Here is a 26,316-nt window from a genome sequence, read left to right as displayed (position 1 = left end):
AACACAGAATAAATAACAAGATGGGAGACTTTAAACTCAACCATATTAATAACTACATTAAATGTAAACAGACTAACCATGCCAATTTAAATATAAATACACGGTGGAAAAAGGTGTATCATGCAAATGGTAAGCAAGAAAACTGTAGGGCTTTATTAATATTAGGCCAAGTAAACCTCAAGGCAAATAATATTACTAGAGATAATGAGGGACATTTCACAGTGGTAACAAGAACAATTTACAACCAACAATCATAAATGTGTATGCACCTAACAGAGCTTTGAAACACATGTAGCAAAACTGACAGAACTGAAAGACAAGGTAGACAAATTCACAATTAAGAGTTGGAGATTTAAAATAAGACACAGAAAACTGGAGTATTATCAACTAACTTGACCTGATATTTATAGAACTGCACTAACCAATTCCAGAATATGCATATTTTTTCAAATACATAAGACATTCACCAAAATAGTCTATATGCTACAAAATATCAAGACACCAAAGAAATGAAATCATACAGAGTATATTCTTGGATAACAATAATATTAGATTAGAAATAAACAATTAGAAGATATCTAAGAAATGCCCAAATATCTGATCTGGAAATTAAATAACACATTTCTACATAATCTATGGGTCAAAGAATAAATCACAAATAAGGTAACAAAAATATAGTCAGAGGACTTCCCTGGCGGTCCAGTGGTTAGGATTCCGTGTTCCCAATGCAGGGTGCTCGGGTTTGAACCCTGGTCGGGGAACTAAGATGCACCGCATGACACGGCCCCCCCCAAAAATACACACACACACACACACACACACACACACACATATAAAATCAGAATGTGCAGGAAAGCAGTACTTTGAAAATCATAGCTTTAAATACTTGACTTAGAAAAAAATTAAGGTGTAGTATTAATGACCTAAGCAAGGGGCTGGCAACCTACAGTCCAAACGCCAAGTCCAGCACATTGTTTTTGTATGGCCAGCAAACCAAGAGTAGTTCTTATATTTTTAAATGGTTGGGGGGGGGGGAAGAAAAGAACGATAATATTTTATGACTCACGAAAATTATGACGAAAATCAAATATCAGTATACAAAGTCATGCTCATTCATTTATGTATTGTCTACAATGGAAGAGTTGTGTAGTAACTGCAATTACAGACAATATAGTCTGCAAAGCCTCAAGTATCACTTATCTGAAATATTCACAGGAGAAGTTTACTAATTCCTATTCTAAGCTCCCACTTCTATGAGTTAGAAAAGTAGAAGTAAATCAGATAAAGTAGAAAATAGTAAAAATAAAAAGTAGAAATCAATTAAACAGACACTGGAAAGAAAAGAGAAAATGAACAAAGACAGATGTTGGTTCTTTGAAAAAGTAATGAAACTGATAAAGCTCTAGGAGCAAAACGGATCAAAACAAAGATAAATCATAAATTATTCACATCAGGAGTGAAAAGAGGAACATATCATTACAGATCCTGCAGACATTATTAGGTTAATGCAGAAATACTGCAAAGACTTTACACCTAAAAATTTGACAACTTTGATGAACAGACAAATTCCTTGGAAAACACATGACCAAAACTGAAGAAGAAATAGAAAAGCTAAACAACCCCATATATATTAAAGAAATCAAATTTATAATAAAAGCTATTCCATAAAGAAATCCCAGTCACATTCCAGAAATCCCTCTCCAGAATTCATCAGTGCATTCTACTCATAATTTAAGGATGAGATAATACTTAGTCAACACAAGTTCTTTTAGAAAAAAAAAAGCAGCAGAGGAACAGTTCTTGACTTGTTTTATGATACCAGAATAATCCTGATCCCAAAATCTTAAAGCATTACAAATCAAAACTACAGACCAAAACCCTCATGAACACAGATGTAAAAATCCTTAAAAACAAACCCAGGAGCAAATCAAATCCAGCCATACAAGTTTGGTTTTCCATTCAAAAAAATTTATGTTCTACTCCACATTAAAAGAGGAAAATCTGAAGAATATCTCAATAGATACAGAGAAGTCTTTGATAAAACTCAACAACATAATAAAATCTTATAGCAAACTAGGAACAGAAGGGAACTTCCTCAAACTGATAAAAGATAACTACGGAAAACATTTAGCTAACATCATACCTAATGTAAACAAACTCTCTTCCCCTAAGATCAGTAACAAGTGTTTGCTCTCACCACTTCTACTAAACAATGTACTAGAGGTCCTAACCAATGCAATAAATGAAGAAAAAGAAATAAAAGGCCTAAAAATCAGAAAAGAACAAGAAAATTATGGTTATCTGGTATATGATTATGTATGTATAAAACACTATGAAATCTTAAAGAATAGAATGATTAAGTGAATCTAGCAATTTCACATAGTACCTGGTCAATATAGAAAAATAAATTATATTTATATATATTAGCAACAAACAGAAAGTAAAAACTTTAATGTATTACATCATTTAAAACAGCATTGTAAAACATAAAATGTCTAAGAATAAAACTAATGAAAGGTGTGTAAGACCTTGATATTAGCAGGAAAAAATTAAGAACACCTATATTAACATAGAGATATATCACGATCATGAAGTGGCAGACTCAATATTGTTAAGATGTCCAGTCTCACTAAATGATCTACATGTGATACAATCTCTATTATAATTCTAGTAGGCTTTTCTGGAGAAACAGACAAGATAATTCTAAAATTTACATGCAAGGGGACTTCCCTGGTGGTGCAGTGGTTGGGAATCCACCTGCCAATGCAGGAGACATAGGTTCGAGCCCTGGTCTGGGAGCGTCCCACATGCAGCAGAGCAGCTAGGCCCGTGCTCCACAACTACTAAGCCTGTGCTCTAGAGCCCACGAGCCACAACCACTGAAGCCCACACACCTAGAGCCCGTGCTCTGCAACAAGAGAAGCCACCACAATGAGAAGCCCACGCACCACAATGAAGAGTAGCCTCTGCTCGCTGCAACTAGAGAAAGTCCTTGTGCAGCAACAAAGACCCAATGTGGCCAAAAATAAATAAGTTAATTAAAAATAAAAATAAACGGTAAATTAATCTAGTTGTTAAAGAACTCATCTAGAAAGACGTTCTTTTACACAAACAAATGAGATTTAACTCTGGAAGGAAGAAAATTCCCAAATATAACTATGAAGCTTAGTAATACAAAGGTTAAAGAGAACAAAGTTTTCATCTAATCATGTTTTTCACACTAAGGAGCACAACCCATCAGTGGATCATAAAATCAACTTAAAACATGAAAATCACCTTTAAAAGGAGAATAAGAAACAACAGCATAGAAAAGAAAAATCAGAACACATCAAGTATGTTAAGGGTGAGTTTTGTTTCATATGTATGAATGTAGTATAGAAGATGTTATTTCTTTCTGTGGATCATAGTTGAAAGATCTAAAAACACTGATTTATGTAACAGGAAACTGATGACTCCTAACTATGACAGTGTAACAGTATTTAGGTAACAGAGAAAAAGACCATTTTGTTATGGGAAAACTCTAGAAACCACCTATTTAGAAAGGAATAGAGAGATCACTGGTACAAAGCAAATACATTTTAGTTGTGAGGTCTTCTTTCACTTCAAATATATATTAGGAATCTCATCATGCTAAAAGCAGAAAGACTGAGTATGAACACTTCCTGAGTAGTCTTACTGACAATTACATAATTCTGAAATGAGAGAAGTGGTAGATCCTTGAATCATAAAACTAGATCTGAAAGACATGAGAGATTTCATTCATTCTATTACAGTCTGAGTTGTGTCCCCTAAATTCCTATGTTGGAGCTCTAACCCCAAAAGCCTGAAAATGTAGTCATACTTGGAGACAGGGCCTTTAAAGAAGTAATTAAAGTGGGATCATTAGGATGGGCCCTAATCCAAATATGACTAGTGTCCTTACAAGAAGAGATTACAAAACAGACAACACATACACCAAGTGGCAACCATATGACGCCACGGCAAGAAGGTGACCATCTGAAGTCAAGGAGCGAAGCCTCAGAAAAAACCAACCTGGCAACACCTCATCTTAGATTTCAAACTGCCAGAACTGTGAGAAAATAAATTTCTGTTGTTTAAGCTACCCAATCTGTGATATTTTGTTATGGCAGACTATTACATACCCTAGTAAACTAATACACACCTCTTAGATGAACAACATATGTTTAAATTATCTAAATACTCTCATGGCTAATTTATGCCAAGTTAGGACTAGAATACAGATTAAAACTTATAAGGAAAATAAAAATAGGTCAGTGAGAGTAAACTGGCAAGAATACCAGCAGCCATTCAAACTGGAAATCATACAGTAAAGAAGAGCAAATGAGTTGGCCCATATGCAGAGACCAAGTTTCAAAAAGCCAGACTCATAAGACAGGCATGAGAGCAATGTCAGACACCTTAGAAGAAAGACAACTCAAAGAGAAAGCAAGAAGACTTGTCTATAAAGTTCAATTCTAACCACATAACTTTAAAAGTCCAAAAGAAGAGAAAGGAAAGGTACCAAAGAAACCAGTGGCTGCATAGGGAGTTATCTAGCTAACTTGGATTTTAAAAGGACACTTGTAGAAATAAGAGAAGCAGTCTATCATCCACTCAGAAAGACTGAAGACAGAGGATGATGATACATGCAAAAAGTACTAGGGAAAAAAAAATTTCCTAGAAGAAGAATAAGCCTCAAGCTTTGAGCTGATGATAGAATATAAATAAATGACAAAATCAGCAGCATAGAAAGACTCAATTCTTATTTACTTTCATCAAGAAAGTTTTCAATCCTTACACAAGACAGGTGATGCTATAAAGATATTATCTAGCTGCTTTGAGACAGAATGGTATAGGAAAAAGAGCACAGATATCAGAGTCAAATTGTACCTGGGTTAAATCCCAGCATTGTCACTTATTGGAAAGGCAGTAGTGCATATTGTTAAATAATTGACAACAATTACTATAGAAAAACCCTGAGTGTTTTAATTGACATGGGCAAAAATTTGCTGACCAACAAAGAAGATCTAAAACTACTAAAGGAGAAAAAAGAAAGCATGACATGATATATGATATAATATAATATAATGCCACATTAGTAGAAGTATGTCCAAATCAACGGAAATAAATATGAACAGAAGTCAAAAGACATAGGAAAAACCAATGTTCGCTTCTGGTTGTTACCTTTCATGAACAACAGAAAAGGGTGACCAAGGTGGTGATCTATATCATATATGTCATATAATGAAAACTAGAAATATTTAGCCAGGACAGTGACTGAGGGTTTGTACTTGCACATGAAGAAAAAGAACCTATGAAAAAGTAAAGGGTATGGGCTTCCCTGGTGGCGCAGTGGTTGAGAGTCCACCTGCCGATGCAGGGGACACGGGTTCATGCCCCGGTCCAGGAAGATCCCACGTGCCGCGGAGCGGCTGGGCCTGTGAGCCATGGCCGCTGAGCCTGCGCGTCCGGAGCCTGTGCTCGGCAATGGGAGAGGCCACAGCGGTGAGAGGCCCGCATACCAGAAAAAAAAAAAAGAAGTAAAGGGTAGGTATATTTTCTTCAAGATAAGGAAGAACTTTACAACATTTAGAAGTGTTCAGAGAATGAACTGACATACAGTGATGTTCTCATCAACAGAGGCTAATGATAACCCATACGGAATTTAAAGATTCAGGAATTCATGTTTCTGGAAGGAATTTTATCATTGTTATACAATAATACTAGAATACTTCTAGGCTCATGTAAATTAACTCAAAGAAACTTAAAAATTACATTTAAAATTAACAAAAGAAATTTTACTTATATTATTAGAAAAACAAAATAAAACCACCAAAACGAAAAAGAAAATTCTAACACAGAATACTTCTAAATCTTGGCCAATGGTTCACAATAACTAGGCTTTTTTAGTTCTATGATGACAAAAATCTATCACTATGAATAAACCGTCACATTGATTTATTTTTCTACTTATCAAAGTGACAAACTTATATTATAATAAGAAATTTATCATATATATAATAATCCCAAGAAAGAACATGAGTAGGCAACAGTGATAACAAAATCTACATACAATGAATGATAATAACATTATCATTAATGCATTAAAATTTCTCAAAATGCTTTTCCACCTGTTTGCCATCCAATCTGAAAACAACTCTGAGGCAGACAAAGCAGTTAGTATTAGTCCCATTTTACTGTCTTCCTGAGGCTAAGAGGGGCAAATGCCTTTCCTCAGATCATTTAAGTTGGTCCAGAGTATGAAGTATGAATCTAGAGCATATGACTCCTGGGCAGTGTCCATTCTTTCTTTCTTTCTTTTTTTTTGGCTGTGCCACATGCCTTGCGGGATCTTAGTACCCCGACCAGGGATTGAACCTGGGCCCATGGCAGTGAAAGTGCCAAGTCCTAATCACTGGACCGCCAGGGAATTCCCCATTCTTTCTTTAATAACTTTTGTTTTCTCATCAATGAATAATACATTTTCATTGTACAAATGTTAGAATTCAGATAGATAAATCATCTCCCTAATTAGACAATGTATTAACAAGAAACTTTAACTTATCTTTGAAATGAAAAAAAATGGAAGTAAAAGAAATAATTCAAGTAAATAAGAAAAAATTTATTTTACTTCCCATAATTCTAAGTTGAGAAAACAGAAGGCTAAGTGGATCAGTTAAGTAGAATAAATAATGTTTTCTTGACCGACCATTAAATATTTTACATGTCAATACTCTTAACACCAAAATGTAGACACATTCCCTTAAATAGGGCTCTAGCAATATTAGATTTCTCATCTTTACATGCTTAAAGAAAACAACCTAAACTTCATTTTTAATGATATAATTAAAAGGTAAAACCATTACTTTGGGTGTGCTTCCTTTAATGAATTTTTTAATTGAAGACAACAAGCCAGTTTCATTCTTCGGTGGTTTTTCTCCTCCTGAAGGCAGGCTATCATCAACCTCTGAATATTTCCTCTTTGCTCTGGCAGTGCGTTGTGTTTGGATTTGATTTGATTGCTGAGAAGCTTTCCGTGTTCTCAGCCTCATCTTTTATGGGTGCCACATGTAAAACTATAAGAGAAAAATAATACAGGTTATTAAAATTAAACCTAGCATACCCATATGTGCCCAGCTTATATAATAAAAATATCTTGATTAAAAAGAAGTCCAGGTCTATAAGGGATTGAAATAAGAAACTGACATTTTATTTATTTATTTATTTTGGCCATACCACACATGACTTGCGGGATCTTAGTTCCCCAACCAGGGGTTGAACCCAGGCCCTCAGCAGCGAGAGTGCGGAGTCCTAACCATTGGGCCACCAGGGAATTCCCAAGAAACTAACCTTTTAATTGAAACGTGTAGTGCTTTGAATTTTATTACATTCTCCCAAATAACCTTCCCACAACTTCTGAAATATTATATCCTATGATCTAATAGAGCGTGCATGTTCCTTCCAGAGCACTATGCTGCCTCCACCCATGCTGACTTTATCATTCATTTAATCACTCATTCATTCATTCAACAAGTATTTATTGGGCACTTACCACATTCTAGGCACTGGGCTAGGTAAGTGCCTAGTAAAACAAGATAGAGAAGGTTTTTACCCTCTGGAGCTTACAATGTAGTGGAAAAAACCCTTAGTCAATGAATGAATTAATTCCATGAGCACAATTCTAAATATCAACAAGTATACAAGTATCAATATAACAAGAATGACTGGATCATTCTGTGGTATTTGATGTTACCATATGTAATGATCTTTTTTTTTAAGTGTTCAATTCAGTGACATTTATTAATTTGCGGTGTTGTCCAACCATCACCATTATCTATTTTCAGAACATTTTCAATCACCCCCCAGAGGAGACCCCATACCTATTGGCAGTCAATCCCCATTTCCCCCTGCCCTTAGCCCTAAGCAACCACTAATCTCTTTTCTGTCTCTATGGATTTCCCAATTCTGGACACTTCATGTAAGTGGAATCACACAATATATGGTCCTGTATAACTGTTTCTTTCACTTAGGATAATGTTTTCAAGGTTCATCCATGTTGTAGCATGTATCAGTACATTATTCCCATTTACGGCTGAGTAATGTTCCATTGAATGGGTAAGACTACATTTTGTTTATCCATTCATCTACTGATGGACATCTGTGTTGTTTCTACCTTTTGGTTAAGTGTGAATAGTGCTGGAGTGAACATTCATGTACAAGTTTCTTTTTGACCACCTGTTTTGAGTTTTATTGGGTATGTAACCAGGAGTGGAATTGCTGGTTCATGTGGTGATTTTATGTTTAACATACTGAGGAACTGCTGTTTTCCACAGCAGCGGCACCATTTTATATTCCCACCAGCAATGTACAAGGTTTTCACTTTTTCCGTATCCTCACCAACACTTGCTACTTGTTTATTTTTTTATTATAGCCATTTTAGTGGGGGTGAAGTGGTATCTCATTGTGGCTTTGATTTGCATTTCCTAATGGCTAATGATGTTGAGCATCTTTTCCTGTGCCTGTTGGCCATTTGTTTGTAATGACCCTTTAAATACCAAATTCACATCAGACAGAAAATATGAGGCCATCGATTTGAACTCTCTCATTTCACTGATGAGAAAATTAATGGCTGGCAAAAATTGTCCCAAGACTTAGAAGTAGTTGAGAACATTCCCTGAATTATAATCTGTGAAATAGAATACAAAAACTACTACACTAATAATTGAGAGATATTAATTAGGTCTAATCCTACTTCAATCATAGCTAAGCTATAGCCACTTAAATATTTTTTCACCTGTATAATGAATACATTATTCATCTTACCATCTTGATGCTCAAAATGAAGAAGGAATTAGAAAAGCTATAAAGTGCAGAGAAGAGTAAAACTACTCACAACAGTGAATGCATTAGCAAAAAAGTCTAACCAGTTAAGCACTCTAAACTCCTAAAGGTGAAGAAATTCTTGGCAAAGAGTAGGGTCTTCGCAGACAAATTAGGAAGCTTAAGAAGTCGTGTCTTGGGCTTCCCTGGTGGCGCAGTGGTTAAGAATCTGCCTGCCAATGCAGGGGACATGGGTTCGAGCCCTGGTCCGGGAAGATTTCACACGCCATGGAGCAACTAAGCCCGGCACCACAACTACTGAGCCTGCGCTCTAGAGCCCGTGCGCCTAGAGCCCATGCTCCGCAACAAGAGAAGCCACCACAAGAAGCCTGCGCACCTCAACGAAGAGTAGCACCTGCTCACCGGAACTAGAGAAAGCCCGCGGTGCAGCAATGAAGACCCAACAGAGCCAAAAACAAAAAACAAACAAACAAAAAGTCGTGTCCTTAGTAATGCAACACAACAGTCACAGAAAAAAAGTTAGGACCCCTCCCTTTTTTAACATATAGAAACTACACACACACACACACACACACACACACACACACAATCTACTCCAACAAAAAAGTCCCAACCTCAAAGGCTTCACCAGAGGAGTCCTAAAATATCTTTCCAAACAACCATTTGTTTTTCATCACCAAGTAGTGTTCAGTTTTAAGCTGTCATCCCCAAATAAAACAAATACTGCCTTTTCTCCTAAAGAGTCAATGTTAACTTCTAAAGGGATTTACTCAAGGTATGTATTATTTACTTAAATAACTCTATTTACAGTGTATAAATTTGTCTTAATTCCTTTGTTCTTCAGCACAGCACTCCTTAAAAAGGAAAATTCCCATAAAGCAAATGCATGGGGTAATTTTTCAAAAAGAAAGTTATTTGTATTCAATTTCTTTAAAAATCTGTAAAATTTTTTTTTAATATTTTCAAAAATACCTATGGGTGAACCTATCTTAAACCCAGAATCTTTAATGGAAATTTAAAAATTTTATGAAATAATATCTTCATATAAAGTAGGTCTTAAAAGACTAAACACATATAGCTAGTTCAGTCCAAGGGGTTCAGCTCATTAAAATTTAAATATTGGTCACCTGCTACCAGTATGGTAATAAAAGGATAAAAATGATACCTCTTCCCATGAGAATCAAAAAGTTTAACAGGTTAAGGATAGATACACATCATAGTGTATATATAAAATGCTAGATCACTCTTCATGGAGAGTGAAGATTTTAGGAAAGCTTAGGAGAAAAGTCCTCTGAACTTAAAAATAACCAGTCACTGGAAAGAAAGACAAGAGCATTTAAAGAAGGAGGCTGAAATGTAGAGGGTTTTAGTCCATTCCAATAATGAGTTGTAAAAGGTATACTTAATAGTTCTAAAAGGGCTGGAGCAGTCAAGCCCTCATGAACTTTTGAAACTGACCATCAAGACTAAAATCTTACAAAGTATGTTCCTTGACCACAATTATAAATCAAAAACAAAAGAAATCTTAAATAGTACCATATACTTGAAATTTTTTAAATTTATAAATAAATCATGAGTCAAACAAGAATTCACAAGGGAAATACAAAATATTTTGTAATGAAAATTAACAAAAAGAGAGCACATCAAAATTTCTGGGATGTAATAAGCAGCACTTAGAGGGAAATTATAAACATACACGTACCTAACAACAGAGTCCCCAAATATATAAAGTTAAAATTGTCAATCAAAGTGAAAAACAGGCAATTCAACAAGAGTTGGAGGCTTTAATACTCCACTTTCAAAAACGGATAGAATAACTAGACAAAAGATCAATAAGGAAACAGAAGACCTGAACGATTCTTGAGACCTAAGAGTCATATACATAGAACACGCCATCCAACAACAGAATACACATTCTTCTCAACTTACAAATGGAATATTCTCCATGAAAGACTACATGTTAAGACACAAAACAAGTCTCACCTTTAAAAGAACTGAAATCGGGTCTCCCTGGTGGCACAGTGGTTAAGAATCCACCTGCCAATGCAGGGGACATGGGTTCCAGCCCTGGTCTGGGAAGATCCCACACGGTGCAGAGCAACTAAGCCCATGTGCCACAACTACTGAGCCTGCAATCTAGAGCCTGCATGCTACAACTACTGAAGACCCCGCGCCTAGAGCCCGTGCTCTGCAACAAGAGAAGCCACCACGATGAGAAGCCTACACACCACAACGAAGAGTAGCCCCCAGTCGCAACTAGAGAACGCCTGCACACAGCAATGAAGACCCAACACAATCAAAAATAAAATAAATAAAATAAATAAATTTATAAAATAAATAAATAAAATAACTGAAATCATACAAGTATATGATCTCCAACCACACTGGAATTAAATTAGAAATCACAAGGAAGGAAAGTTGAGAAATTAACAAATGTGCAAAAATTAAACAACAAAGTCCTAAATAAACACTGTGTCAAAGAAGAAATCACAAGGGGAATTAGAAAATACTTCACAATGAATGAAAACAAAAACACAGCACACCAAAACTCATAGCATGCCCCTAAAAGCAGTGCTCAGAGGACAACTTATAGCTGTGAAGGCTAATATTTTTAAAAAGACCTCAAATCAATAAAAAAGCCTTCTAGCTTAAAAAACCAGAAAGAGAAAAGCAAACTAAATGTAAAGCAAGCAGAAGAAAGAAAATAATAAAGAAATAGAACAAAAATAAATCAAACAGATAATTTTTTTAAAAACAATGAAGCCTAAAGTTGGTTCTTTGAAAAGAGCAACAAAATTGACAAATCTTTAGAACTAGACAAGAAGAAAAGAGAAAACTCAACCTACTAAAATCATCAATGAAAGAAGTGACATTAATACCAACTTCACAGAAATAAAATGGATTATAAGAAAATACTACGAAAAACTGTACAGCAACAAATTAGATAACCTAGATTCAATGGACACATTTTTAAGAAGACACAACTAAAATGACTCAAGAAAAAACAGAAAAAGACTCATAACAAGTAAAGAGATTTAATTAATAATAAAAAAATACTTGCCACAAAGAAAAGTCCAGGACCAGGTGGCTTCACTGGTAAATTTTACATAATGTTTAAAGAAGTAACACCAATCTTTCTCAAATTCTTCCAAAAAATTGAGGAACACCTCCCAACTCAATCTATGAGGCGCATTACCCTGATACCAAAGTCAAACAAAGACACTACAAGAAAACTACACATCAATATCCCTTAGGAACATAGACAGAAATATCCTCAACGAAATACTAGCAAACCAAATCCAGCAGCTTAATAGAAGGATTACACACCATGACCAAGTGGTATTTCTCTCAGGAATACAAGGGTGGTTTAATATGAAAACTAATCAATCTAATACACCATATTAAAAGAATAAAGGAAAAACTCCACACAATCATCTCAGTTGATACAGAAAAAGTATCTGACCAAACCCAACATCCTTTTCCAATAAAAATACTCAACAAGGGGCTTCCCTGGTGGCGCAGTGGTTGAGAGTCCGCCTACCAATGCAGGGGACACGGGTTCGTGCCCCGGTCCGGGAGGATCCCACATGCTGCAGAGCGGCTGGGCCCATGAGCCATGGCCGCTGAGCCTGCGCGTCTGGAGCCTGTATTCCGCAGCGGGAGAGGCCACAACAGTGAGAGACCCACGTACCGCAAAAAAAAAAAAAACAAACCTCAACAAACCAGGAGTAGAAGGGAATTCTTACCCAATAAAAGACATCTACAAAAGCCCCAGAGCTAACATCATACTTCATAGTGAAAAGCTAAATGCCTTTCCTCTTACGACCAAAAATAAGACAAGGATGTCTACTCTCACTACTTCTATTCAACATTTTACTGTAGGTTCTAGTCAATTAAGCAAGAAAAGAAAAGAAACCTATGTCAGAAAGGGAAAGTAAAACTATCTCCTTGTAGATGAAATGCTCTTAAACAAAGAATAACTATAAAAGCAATAACCATAAAAGGAAAAACTGAATAAACTTGGCTTAATAAACATTAAAAATGTTCTGTTCACCAAAAGACACCAGTAAAAAAAAAATCAAAAGGCAAGCAACAAACTGATGCAATATTCATAAAACATGTATCTTGTAAAGCACTTGTATGCAGAATACAAAGAAATCCTAAAACACAACGAAGACAAACAAACCAGTAGAAAAAAATGAGCAAAAGATTTGAGAAGATATTTCATAACAGCTAGATAACTTGCCACAAGCATATGAAATGATACTCGATATTATTTATTATCAGAAGTGTAAGTCAGAAACATTAATAGCATACTAATCCGCATCTACTTGAATCGTAAAAAGTATTGTACAAGACTGACAACAATAAATGGTAGCAAGGATGTAGAACAATGAGGACTCTCATATTTTGCTGATGGGAATGTAATTTTGGTAAAAGTTGAGCACTTTCTAATAAACAACACATAGCCCTCTGATCCAATAATTTCATTTCTAAGTTTTTAAACAAGAGAAATATAAACATGTCCACAAGGTTCTTTTACCAAAATGTTCCTGGCAGCTTTATTTACAATAGCCCCAAACTGGGAACAACGAAAATGCTCAGCAACAGAAAGATGAATATTGTGGGTTTTGCTTTGTTTTTTACAGTGGAATAATAATCAGAAACAGAAAGCAACAATTACTAATATCATCATCAACATGAAAGAATCTCACAGACACTGAGCAATGGCAGACACAAAAGAGTATGCATTTGGTGATGGCATTAAAAAGGCAGAGGCAAAAATAATCTAAGGAGAAAAAAAAATCAGAATAAAAGTTGCCTTGAGGAAAGGAAATGTCCTATATTGTGATACGGGTGTAGATTTGTCAAAACTTACAGCTAAGATCTATGTATTTCAAAGTATATAAAATTTACCTAAATAAACACCTATAAAAAGTTCTTATGAATAACAACCAACCAGGTAGGAGTGGGTGGAGGTATAGATCAAAGAAGACAGACAAAGTGTTAATAACTACTAAAACCGAGTGATGGTTATATGGAGATTCACGATACCATTGTTTACTTTGTGCATATGTTTGATATTTTCCATTAAAAAATAAGAACAAAAATCCTGACTATGAGAGCTACTGACAGGGTTCAATACGAGGAAACTGCCGAATAAAGTCAAAACAGAGTAGGACAGAATCAAATGAGAAAAGCAAACAGAATACTAGAAAAAGACAGAAAGAGGAACATAAACTAAGCAATCTCAGAGAGCAGTCCTCCATATTTTCAAACACTATAAGAAAACAACAGAAAGTTCCACTTAAGCCAAAACCTATCTTTAACCAAAGCTCCTTCTAAAAGTTTAGGAAAACAAATTTCACATTAAAAAGTAACAGAAATCAGACCAGAGCCCATATAGTTATCATAAGAAGAAGAAAAAAAAAAGAGAAGCAGAATAAAATCCCTAATTTCCTACAAACAATAAAATTACAAAAAGTAACCCCATAAAGACAGATCGCAACTATAAACCACTTCCAAGGAAAGGTTAAAACCACTAATATAAGAACAAATTTAACTGGAATTCAGGGGGGTGGGGATAAAGTGACAGAAGTCAGAAAAAAATTAAAAAGTAAAAAAAAAAATTATTTCATAAATGAAGACTAAAGAAAAAAGAACAAAGAAGTAAATGAACACAACAGATAGAAAAAAGAAGACATATTTCTAAACATTAAAAAAATGCAGATTCAAGAAAAACTGATCAAATATTGAAGAGAGTCAAAGATCAGACACTCAAAAGTACAACAAGAAAACTTTCCAGAAACAGAAGTCTGAAACCATGTATTGAAAGACACAGACATGAGAATAGCAACCCAGAAAGACAAATACCAAGACAGTCTAGTATGAGCTACTAGAACTTTAAATTACTGAATTTTAAGAAATGGGGGAAAAATTCTTTGGACATATAGGCAAGATAGACATAGGCAAACTTTTTCTTACAGAATCAGAGAGTAAATATTTTAGGCTTACAAACCATAGGGTGAAAGTTATATGAAATTCAAATATCAATGTCCAGTGTCCACAGCCATGCTCACTGGTTTCCAAATTGTCTATGGCATTGCATAGCATAAGCAGCCAAAGACAATATGTAAATGAACAGACATAGCTGTGTACAAAAAAAGTGTTTACAAGCACAGGCAGTCAGCCCATGGGCAGTAGTTTGCAGACCCCTGATTTAGGCATACACTAAGTGACTTTATAATGGACAGAATATGAGACTATTCTAAATTTTTCAATAGCAACGCTTTATGCCAGAAAAAAATGGAGTAAAATATTTAAAATAAAATAATCAAGGAAAGAACATGTAAACTGGCCTTCCCTGGTGGCGCAGTGGTTAAGGATCCGCCTGCCAATGCAGGGGACATGGGTTCAAGCCCTGGCCCAGGAAGATCCCACATACTGCAGAGCAACTAAGCCTGTGCGCCGCAACTACCGAGCCTGCGCTCTAGAGCCTGCAAGCCACAACTACTGAGCCCACGCGCCTAGAGCCCATGCTCCGCAACGAGAAGTCATCACAGTGAGAAGCCTACACATCACAACGAAGAGTAGCCCCCACTCGCTGCAACTACAGAAAGCCCACATGCAGCAACTAAGACCAAACGCAGCCCCACCTCCCGCCCAAAAAAAAAGAACATGTAAACCAAGGATTTTACATCCAACAAAAATAACCTGTAAAGGGACTTACCTGGTGGCCGAATGCCAATGCAAGGGACATGGGTTCAATCCCTGGTCCAGGAAGATCCCACATGCTGTGGAGCAACTAAGCCCGTGAGCCACAACTACTGAACCTGAGCCCTAGAGCCCGTGAGCCACAAGTACTGAGCCCACGTGCCGCAAGTACTGAAGCCCATGCACCTAGAGCCCACAACAAGAAAAGTCACCGCAATGAGAAGCCCACACACAGCCCCCCTCGCCACAACTAGAGAAAGGCTACGTGCAGCAACGAAGACCCAATGCAACCAAAAATAAATAAATAAATTTATAACCAAAAAAACAAAAGATAACCTGATCAGCCCCATATCTAAAAAAAATTAAATTGCAGGAAAAGTCTCCAACATAGAGAATTCCAGACCCAGATGACTTCACTGGAGAATCCTACCAAACATCTTAATAAAAACAAAACAAACAACAAACTCTTCCAGAAAACAGAAGGGAACACTTCCCAACTTATTTTATGAGGCCAGCATTACCTGACCAAAACCAAAAACAATACATACCAATTGGGCCAAGTACTGATCAGAAATTGCCTACATAATATCTGCAATAGTCTAATTTTATTACCTAAACATAAAATATAAAAGGAAGAGTTTTACACATACATATACAGCCTCATCTTGCTAACTCTACTACTTATGTTAGAAATTAACAATCCTCTAGGTTCTTTAGAGCTCCATTACTAGATAAATTCTTTTCTATTACCAGTAAAAATAAAATAATACAAGTAAAGATTGGGAAATGAGTACATCAGGGAAATAAATCTACTACTAATGAATGAAGTAGATACAATTTAAGTAGATTACATCACAAAACAAACATAGCAATGGATGCAACAACATTTTAAGCTTAAGAACTCATGACATTGGGGGGCGAGTATATAATGTAAAACATTTCCACTTTTCAACATTTGAACCAGATCTCATCTCAGGAATAGAAAAAGCTGATTGTTCAGCAATTTAAAACCAAGCAATTAAGTTTGCTTTCTATGTATCTGCAGCCCAGCTAAAAAGATTGGGCGTGGGTGCCTCTTCCAAATTGCAACATTAATTCTTCTAGCTTTTGTATCATCTATAAATTTCAGACTATCATCCAACAGCTTTCTCAACACTTTCACTCTGCACCTCAAATTCAACTTACCCAAGGCTGAATTCACCTTTCCTATCCCACCCCTATTCCCAAACCTGCTCTTCCTTTTGTATATTTCCTGCTGTATTCCTTTTTAGTTCCCTGAGCAGGGATGGAACCCGAGCCTCCTGCATTGGAATTGTGGAGTCTTGACCACTGGACCGCCAGGGTAGTCCCCCTACTATATTCTTTTTAAATAAAATGAGCTCAGCTTTTTTTTTTTTTTTTGGCTGCATTGGGTCTTCGTTGCGGTGCGTGGGCTTCTCATTGTGGGGGCTTCTCTTGTTGTGGCTCTAGGTGTGTGGGCTTCAGTAGTTGTGGCATGCAGGCTCAGTAGTTGAGCCTCGTGGGCTCTAGAGTACAGGCTTAGGAGTTGCGGCACACAGGCTTAGTTGCTCCGCGGCATGTGGGATTTTCCCGGACCAGGGCTCGAACCCATGTCCCCTGCATTGTCAGGCGGATTCTTAACCACTGTGCCACCAGGGAAGCGCCTCCCGCCCCCCCGGCTCTACTATATTCTTAATCACAAGTAATCTGCCTAATCAATGAAGCCAGAAGCCATCCTAAACACCTAGTCATTCTTCCCCTCCCTTGTCCCCTACAATCACCAAATCCTCATGATTCTACCTCTAAAATATTTCTCAGTCTTCCCCCTTTAAATCCATCCTCTGCACTCTACAAATCTGCCTGTTCCATCCCACGAACTCTCTTCAAAATAAAGACTAAACTCTAGCAATATATATAAAACCCTCCAAGATCTACCTCTCCAAGTCTTTTTTCACTGCTATTTGCTGCCTCACTCTTTGCACTCCAGTAATAATAGTTTCTTGCCCACACTGCTGTATCATGCTTCTGCTTTTTCTCTATACCTCAAATATTCCTTCCTTTCAACTAATTCTTATCCTCATCATTTAAAGCTCAGCCCAAGTACCATGCACCCCAATAAGTAACCACCCCCACATGCCCATGCCTGTGTAAACTGGTGATTATCTCTCCTTAGCTTTTAACAAATCGTACTGAAATAATCTATTTATATATCTTTAACTGCACTAAATTGTAAGAGTGTTGAAGGCAGAGATCTTATCTGTAACTCCAACAACCCGGTACACATGAAAGCTCAACCTTTGTTGAACTGAACTATAATTTTTCTCATTTCCCTCAAAGAGACAAGAGAATAGGGAAAAAAATATGTCACTGAAACACAAAATCCTCACTGCAGTAATCAATTCTTGCTCACAAAAAGAGCAAGAATAAAACTAAAAATATTCCTTCCTCATAAGATTTCCTTCCTTTTCACAAAATCCCTGACCCCAAGCAATATTTGATGCCAACAATTATGGCTGCAAATTGTCTTGTGCTAACAAGATTATAATAATGATACAAGCATAAACTCAGTTGATAATTCGCTGTTGAGGTCTTGAGTACACAATTTTCTATCAAAACAACAAAACAGCACATTATATATGAAGGATTCTTAACAAATTATCTAGGACTAATCTAATGTGCATTCTTTCAAACAAATTTTTGCTGAATAAAAGAGAGAAAAGGGAAACGAAAGTGGACAAAAAAATATGAATAAGAAAATTGTAAAAAGATCACAAATCAAACTTTAAAGGCAACAAAGTCTGGGTTTCCCCATAAAATTTAGGTATATATAAGTTATAAATTGCCTATATAAAGAAAATATGCATGCAAAGTTCTGGAGTAGGCTCCTGAGGGAGTTACTAGAGGAAGAGCCCCTGGACTGGGAGGTATCAGTCCTGAATCTATCACTAGTTAGCTGTAACACTGATTAGACACTAATTAAGTCATGCAATCATTCTAGCATTTCATTTCCTCAACAGCAAAAGAAGTTATTGGACTTCAGATCTATGCATTTTACTACATGTAAATTTTACCTAAAAAGAGAGCTGTCACAACAGGAGATGAGACATTAATTAATCTGAGCTGTTTTCATCCTTCTATCACATACAACTTATCTAGAAGCACCCTAATTAAGACCAACACTTACTACATGTTAAAAAGTCTTCAGATCGTTCATCATTAAGGAAACAAAGACTAGACGACCCTTTTAGTCTCCTCTAGCTCTAAATTTCTGAGTTTGTTAATTTATATTCTATTATAAATGGTATCACTACTCAATTTACACTCATGAAAGAAAAAGCTAAAAATCACTGCCTTAGTTGACACCAAATGACAAAAGTATCAGTATCTGTTTTCACTATATTTCCAGTTGAATAATCTGAAATCAACAGGTTCAGATACTACAACTGTCCACTTTTACTCTCCTTCCTTTACTACTTTCCCAAGCCCTTCATTGAATGACTTTACAGAAAGAAGAGATTTCTTGGTCCCTCCCACTTATCACCTAATAAAAGTCAAAAGTCAAATAGGGCAGGAGGATTAAGTAGAGGAGGATTATATAAAGCATCAACTCCAAGACAGGGAGATTCTTTTCCCTGAACCCTGCCCAACAAAGTATGTGATAAAGTGGTCTTTTCAGGTTATTATTATGTGATACATAACTTTCTCTCCTTTTTTAAACTAGATAATGGAATTCTTCAAAAACTACTAACTATAAACATAATCAAAAATATTTGGGAAAAAAAACTGCTATTGAGTTGGGTTGATAAAATTATGGCTCTTTTTCCTCTTAAAGTTTTCTTCAATGAACAACAACCAAAAAAAAAAAAAGTTTTTTCTAAAACCATGGTCAATTAATTTTCTCTGGGTTGTTAGATTATTGATGACTAAAATGCTCAATGAAAATATGAAATGATTTTTTAAAGATGGCATTATTTCGTTTGTTGATCACTGAAAATACAGCCACTCACATACATGTTTTAAAATACTATTATCAGGACCCCAACTTAAAACTTTGCATGTACTCAGCAGAAATACCATTAGGGCAAAATCAATATTTGTTATGTACCGAATGAGACAGTATGTGCTTCTGCTGAGGACAGACTTGTATTTCTCTCACCTAAGCTTTAAAGCAACAGTAATTTGGAGATTGTTCTAATTTTAACTAACTGCAGTAAGTATAATGTACACATCTTGTAAAAAGAAGTATTCTATTACACAGCATGAAAGAAATTCATACCAATAAAACTTTATAACAAAATGTGCTATTTTAGAAAAAATATAGTTATGAATTCATAAGAACTGAGTACTATAATATTCATTAGAAACTTGTCAAAAGTACATGGGAGGGCTTCCCTGGTGGCGCAGTGGTTAAGAATCCACCTGCCAATGCAGGAGACACGGGTTCGAGCCCTGGTCCGGCAAGATCGCACACGCCGCAGAGCAACTCAGCCTGTGCGCCACAACTACTGAGCGTGCACTCTAGAGCCGGCGAGCCACAAGTACTGAAGCCCGCGAGCCTAGAGCCCGTGCTCCACAACAAGAGAAGCCACCGCGATGAGAAGCCCACGCACCACAGTGAAGAGTAGCCCCCGCTCACCGCAACTAGAGAAAGCCCACGCAATGCAACAAAGACCCAATGCAACCAAAAAGAAATAATAAAATTTAAAAAATCATATTAAAAAGCTATTAATGAGATTAAAAAAAAAGCACATAGGAAACCTGTCACTCCAGTGTATCACTTTTCATCATATTACTATCCTTTCTATGGAATATATTCCAATATATGCAATTTTTAAAATTTACAGGAGTTACCTGTATACATGCAAGTTACAATGTACTTATTGGATACATTAAAGAAAATTTGAAGAATAAAAACGTGAAGTTAATTTTGGCAGAATTTTCCTAAGAATGCTTTTTAAGTAGTTCTCACCAAAATTGGGCAAGGGGAGAGATATAACTACTCCTTCAATAAAAGCTTCTATTTAAAGAAAATTAATTTTATATTCAACTTACTCTCAGGCCAGTAGAAATATGGAACTCTCAGAACACATTAAGTTGATAATAAAAGAATCAATGAGATGTTGGCAAAAAGGAAAAATAGTTATTAATTAAAAATCTTTGAGTACCTGAAATAATTTCCTACTATTCTTATTAATGCTACCTACCAAAGAAAAACTAATCATTATGATTGAATAAACCGAAGACAAAAAGTTTTAAGAAGAGTTTTAAGAATTTTTATCTAAATTACTAGTCAAAGAGGAGGTAAGATCATAATTCTCTAACAGAAGTGCCCTCTTGTTTGCTACTACTAAAAAAGTAAAATAAAATAAAGTAAAATGGTATATTACCAATGAGGGAAAAATGCATGATTGTTTGAAATGTGATTATATTTTTCAAATAATTTTTATCAGTACATCAGAAAATTAAAGGATTTTACTGTATAATTATCTTATTTAACAAAATACACTAAAGCAGGTACTTGTAAAGTCAGTGTGAAGTTAATCAATTTCAACTCAATAGAATAATCATATATATTTGGGGAATATCAGAAAGAAAGCAATTATTACTGAAACAAATAATCATAGTTGTTCTCAACTGAAAAGATACTTATTGGTTCTGTATATTTTTCTTTAACAAATAATATACTCTTCTTTTAATAAAATATATTTTGAATTCCTACTTAAACATTACTTTAACTGGTCAACACGAGAAACTTAAAATATCATGTCATGATGCTAACAGATTCTTAATATCCCTTTCTTATTTATTTTTAGCAATGATTCTGCCTTTTTAGTTTCCAATTTCTCCATATAGAAGTATTTAGTCCAAAGAAAGAAAACATTCTTCCTAAACTATATATAAGCCACTATTACTAAGTATAATCCCAATTATTTCTGAAGTATTCAAGTGCCTTCTATTAGAACAATTTTATGTTTCTTTAATCAAAGTAATAAACACAGTTCCTTGTCCTAAAATTATTATAGCTATTATGGAAACCTGACTGCTAGAACCTCAAGTCAAAGCACAGTTGATAATTCATGTTTAATCTAGATAAACTTCCTTTTCTATAATTTCTCTAAATGAATATAGGAGAGCCTATGATTACCATAAAACCTGGGGTCCCTAATATAGTTAACTGGCCTACTGTGACCTTATATTAAAGTTAAAAGACTTTTTATGTAAATATTTTACAACACTTTCTTTTTCAATGGCATTTTAGTGTTTTCCTTCACTCTTTTCTAAAAATATCATACTAAATGGGGACCTGCAGATGAGGTAAATAAACAAAAGGGCAGGCCAAAGCTATAAACCACGTTTGTCCTTAAGGTCCTACAATTCTTTTTGGGACCACACTTAGTCTCACTCCTCATTACTGTCAGTCAGATTCACAAGATTCCCAAAGGACCCCAAGAGGCCCAAGCTTCTCACTATAACTCTACTCCCACCATGCCTTTCTCCCTCAGACAATGTTCCTACATGCCACACCTCTCCTGATCACAGCCAATGCAAAGAAGCTTAATTCTGTTGTTCCACTGCCTCTGAACCCTCACCTGTTTGTGGTATCAGCAAATTTATTTGATAAACTAATCTGTGCTAATATTGCCAATAAAAGGCAATAGTTTAAAGTTTTCCTTCCAGAGAATTTGTAATTTTAAATGAAACATTTTAGAAAGAATTCCATAACACAAAGGAGAGACACAAATAAAGTTTGGCATTGGCAAATCTCAGATTATACCACACAGTCAACCACCTAGTCCACCTATTTGTAATGTAGATCCAATTATAATTTAATACAATTTAAATTAAAAATTAATGTAGTCATAAACCAGTAGTGAATATATGTCTGGCTTAGATATATGTCTCATGGCAAATGTAAAGTGGAAACTAAAAGTTGTACGGTTTTATCTTAAGTCCCATCTCTGTTAAATCTTCTCATCTTCAAAGTAGAGCAAATGACCCCTGTAGCCAATCCAGTTAAAATGGTCAGGTAACCTACACAAAAGAATTACTTAGAGAATATCATATATGAGGTCTTCTTAGAACATCTGGTATTTATGACTTAAAGTGTCTTTTCTACTTTATGCTTTCACAACAACTCAGTAAATTACAATTTAGTTAGATATTGTTTATTCAGACAAACCACTTTTTCTTTATCGCATTAATCGAAAAATCTCTTATGAATGAGATCAATTTATACCATTTTATTCAATCTGCAATTAATCCTATAGTTACAAGTCTCGAGTCTAGAACATCCTTTCTGAACAAAAGAGCCAAGGTTTTTTTAAAATCAGAATTGGATGGATTCTGCTAATATAATAATCTTGTGAGGAATCCTCTTGACCAGAAATCTCAAACATCGGATCAGCTAGATGAATTTCAGAAAGATAAAACACCCCTAATTCTTAATTTCTTGATAGTGAGAAAAGAATAACCTTACTAGCTCAAATGAAGTGTCCAAGAGACACTACGTAGAATACTATAAAACCCACCAATTCTATTTGGTTTTTCTATGGAATCCTATTTAGAACTTCTGTACAGCTACACGTCCACAAAGGTTAAGGACTATACCACTTAGAGCTTTCACAGCCTTTCAACGTATACTGGGAAGAATATTAAAAGAATCAAATGAATGAAGAATTAAAACAATTTGGAAGAGTTCTTGAAGACGAAGTCTACAAACAGTGCTCACTCAGCTATCCGTAAAACAAATTTTATTTAAAACATTAATGCTTCATAAACTACCCAAAAAGATCATTAAAGTACAGATAAAACCTACACTAGACCAATAATTTATTTTACATCCTTTTAAGTCAAATATTTGGCCCTATTTTTTAAACAAATTGACTGAGCAAGTATCCAGTATGCCCTCACCTCCACTTCCCACCCCCTGTTCTTTTGGTTTTGAAGATAAGTATGAAGTTCAACACAATCCTAGAAGACTGCTTCACCTAAGAGCTACATTTTGCCTTGACTTTCTTTATGACCTTGGGGGGGAATCTACTAAATGACAATTGTAATAATGTTTGTTCCTGTTTATTAATGAAATTTAATCCTAATATGCAAACAATAGTGAAGTCTTTTAAACTGAACCTAGAGAGCTGAAAGCCTTTGAGTTACAAACATCAAATGACGTGTAATGTGAACCACATTTTCAAAACTTAATTTAACTAGTTTAAAAAAAAAAAAACTACAAAGGCCCCAAATTCAACAATATTGAAAAACAAATTCTGAAAAATACCAACAGTCTCCTTATTACTTCTCTTTATGGACAACTGGTCTGCAATGTGGAAAAGAACAAGAAGGAAGAATAAAAGTAGCTTTAGCCATTTCCTTGCTTTTATAAGGATAACAGCTGGACAACAAACGAAAACTTAAAACTTGGCAAAGAATGGGGAGAGAGTATATAAAGAAATCTACAACCTGAAAATTACGAAGATAAATCTTTTAAGTCACTAATTGTATACCTATGTTAGGCAGTAATCTTGGTATTGCCTTATTAGCATTGGAAAGGTAAATCCCTGCCTTGGAGGAACATCTACCAAGTACATTTCATTTCAGGATCTTAGTGCAGTTTACGAGCAGTATCTCTGTAGGTTTCCCTAAGGTACTCTAAAGTGCTTAACATCCTTCACACCTCCAGCCACCACTCAAGTGAGAAGTAAATAAAGACGATTTACTTATACAATTATTTACCATGGAATTCTAGTCAAGAATACAAAAATAAGCATCTATACAGGCATTTGATACCCAAAGAAAGTGTAGAATACGAAGTACAGTAAGATTCACCCTTAATTGACCACTACAGAAACCAGAGGCCTTCCACATGGGTTGTTCTTTACCACCACTCTTAATTTGAAAAAGCTAACAATGTCAACTCAACATTTTAACAGTAGACAAACAGAACTTAGTGAAATCTCTTCTTCCAGATCCTCAAAAGGTATTTATAAAAACTGAGATAGAGCAACGCCCTCCCCCCGCAAAAGCACCCTACTAGAAAGAATGAAATGCCTAAAACGTCAGACGGGTCAAGGTTAGAAAAGCTGATCTAACCCAATTACCGGGAGGGACGACCACAGGTTTTCGGACTACGAACGTGAGATCGGGATGGGGGTGGGTAGCAAAGTGAAATCTAACCCCAGAAATCACAACACAGGCCGCAGCCTGAGAGCCGAAGCTGGCGGGAAGTGAGCTCCCTTTCTGTTCCCAGGGGAAAGTCCAGAGAAGAGCGGCTCCACACAGCGGACGTACGAGGCGCCAACAGTGCATGACTACCAAGGCGCCGCAGCCGCTGGAGAACCCGGTTAAGAAGGGGAGGAGATCCCGGCAGACGGCCCTGGAAGAGGAGGACTAAGACTGGGAGCAGCGGCAGCGTCTGGACGAGTGGGATTACCTAACTGTGACGACAGAGAAGTGTCCTCAGGCTCCGGCGATGGTCCCGACTGCGCAACGCGTGGTGTCTTTCCCGCTTAGCCCGCAGCAGCAACAGAACCAGCTCCTTCAGCCAGTCGCCATTTCCCGCCTACCGACCTGCTGCACCGCACGGACGGGGACCCGGATGGAAAGCGGCCTCTCCGCGCAGGCGCTTTGACTTTCTCCTCCCCCTCCCGCCACAATTCCGCGAGGTGGGAGGGAAGGAATGCGGGCAGCCCCAGCGGCCAAAAAAAAAAAAAAAAAAAAAAAGCCACCTCCCCCCGCAAAAAAAAGCCAACAAAACAACTTTACTTCCGTGAAAAGCGTTAGAGTTCCTGCCGCCGGAAGAAACGCAGGAGCTCGAATTCCTGACAAAAGCAGAACGCAGGGCCCTGGAACGGGATGAAGTAACAAGGACAAAATCTATCAGACTATGGCAGTGCCTAGGGGATATTTGTACTTTAGGGGCCTCCGTAGCTGTGTGTAGTGGTCGCAAGGGGAGTAGGGAGTAAAGCGTTGGGAGCGGAGAGGCGGGGACCCGAAGGACGGTTTTTTTCCTCCCGCTGCTAACGGAACTGTTTAGGCAGAACTGGGAGGGGGAGGGCGCCCTCGCCCCGGAGGCGGGGCTTAGGAACGCCTCGCGCAACCTGGCGACTAGGGTTTATTAACCCGGGCTCGCCAGGTGGGTGGAGCCGAGTGGGACCGGGTGGTACTAACGGCTTGGCGCGCAGGAGGAGGTAGTGTGTAGACAGTGCTGCCAGAGGCCAGGTTAAGACGAATCTTTCGTCTTTCCTGGGATACTGGTGGCCCCTGAAGATCCTCTTTCCACCTCGTTACCTAGAGGGCATAGCAGTTGCTCGTGGGTCATAGAGACCCACGCCACGCGTGTCGGCAGTGGTTCTGCTAAGTCAGATCATTCAGATAAATGGGTTGCTACCTGCAGGCCTGGTCGAAGGGCTGCCAACCTCACGAGGTGAAAATATATCAATCCGGAGCGTCCAGTCCTAGCTGAATGGCAGAAAACCAAGCGTAGTGATTGGTATCTGTCTACTAAAACTCCGGACCACTCTCGTTATTCAATCAAGAAATATTTATTGTAAAACCATAATGTGTTAGAACCATACTACATGCAAGGGATATAACAGTGAACAAGGCAGACACAGACACTGCCTTCCCAGAGTTCACAGTTTACTGAAGAAGACAGACAAGTAAACAGAATTTAAATACCGTGTGATAAAATGACTACAAGAAGGAGTTCATGACAGGCCTTTATAAGAGCACAGGAGGTCTGGAAAGGCTTTTCATGAGATG

The 26,316-nt window shown here is 36.7% G+C and overlaps 1 protein-coding gene across 3 annotated transcripts in view; it reads right to left on the bottom strand.

Annotated features, from left to right (window-relative positions):
• The window catches only part of CTDSPL2 (CTD small phosphatase like 2), a 71,308-nt gene extending 45,829 nt beyond the window's left edge, over positions 1-25,479 (bottom strand). For 2 of the 3 annotated variants that reach the window (XM_079909879.1, XM_079909881.1), the window contains exons 1-2: positions 24,986-25,479; positions 6,867-7,076 (exon numbers count right to left, since the gene is read on the bottom strand). In XM_079909879.1, coding sequence (XP_079766005.1) covers positions 6,867-7,052 — 186 coding nt within the window. In that variant the 5' untranslated portion in view covers positions 7,053-7,076; positions 24,986-25,479. The remainder of the gene's footprint in view (positions 1-6,866; positions 7,077-24,985) is intronic. The other variant, XM_079909880.1, reaches the window with a different exon arrangement.
• Between the last annotated feature and the right edge of the window lie 837 nt (positions 25,480-26,316).

Source organism: Stenella coeruleoalba, assembly GCF_951394435.1.
Source record: "Stenella coeruleoalba genome assembly, chromosome: 2".
Taxonomy (NCBI): domain Eukaryota; kingdom Metazoa; phylum Chordata; class Mammalia; order Artiodactyla; family Delphinidae; genus Stenella; species Stenella coeruleoalba.
This window is presented reverse-complemented; position numbering and strand designations above follow the sequence as displayed.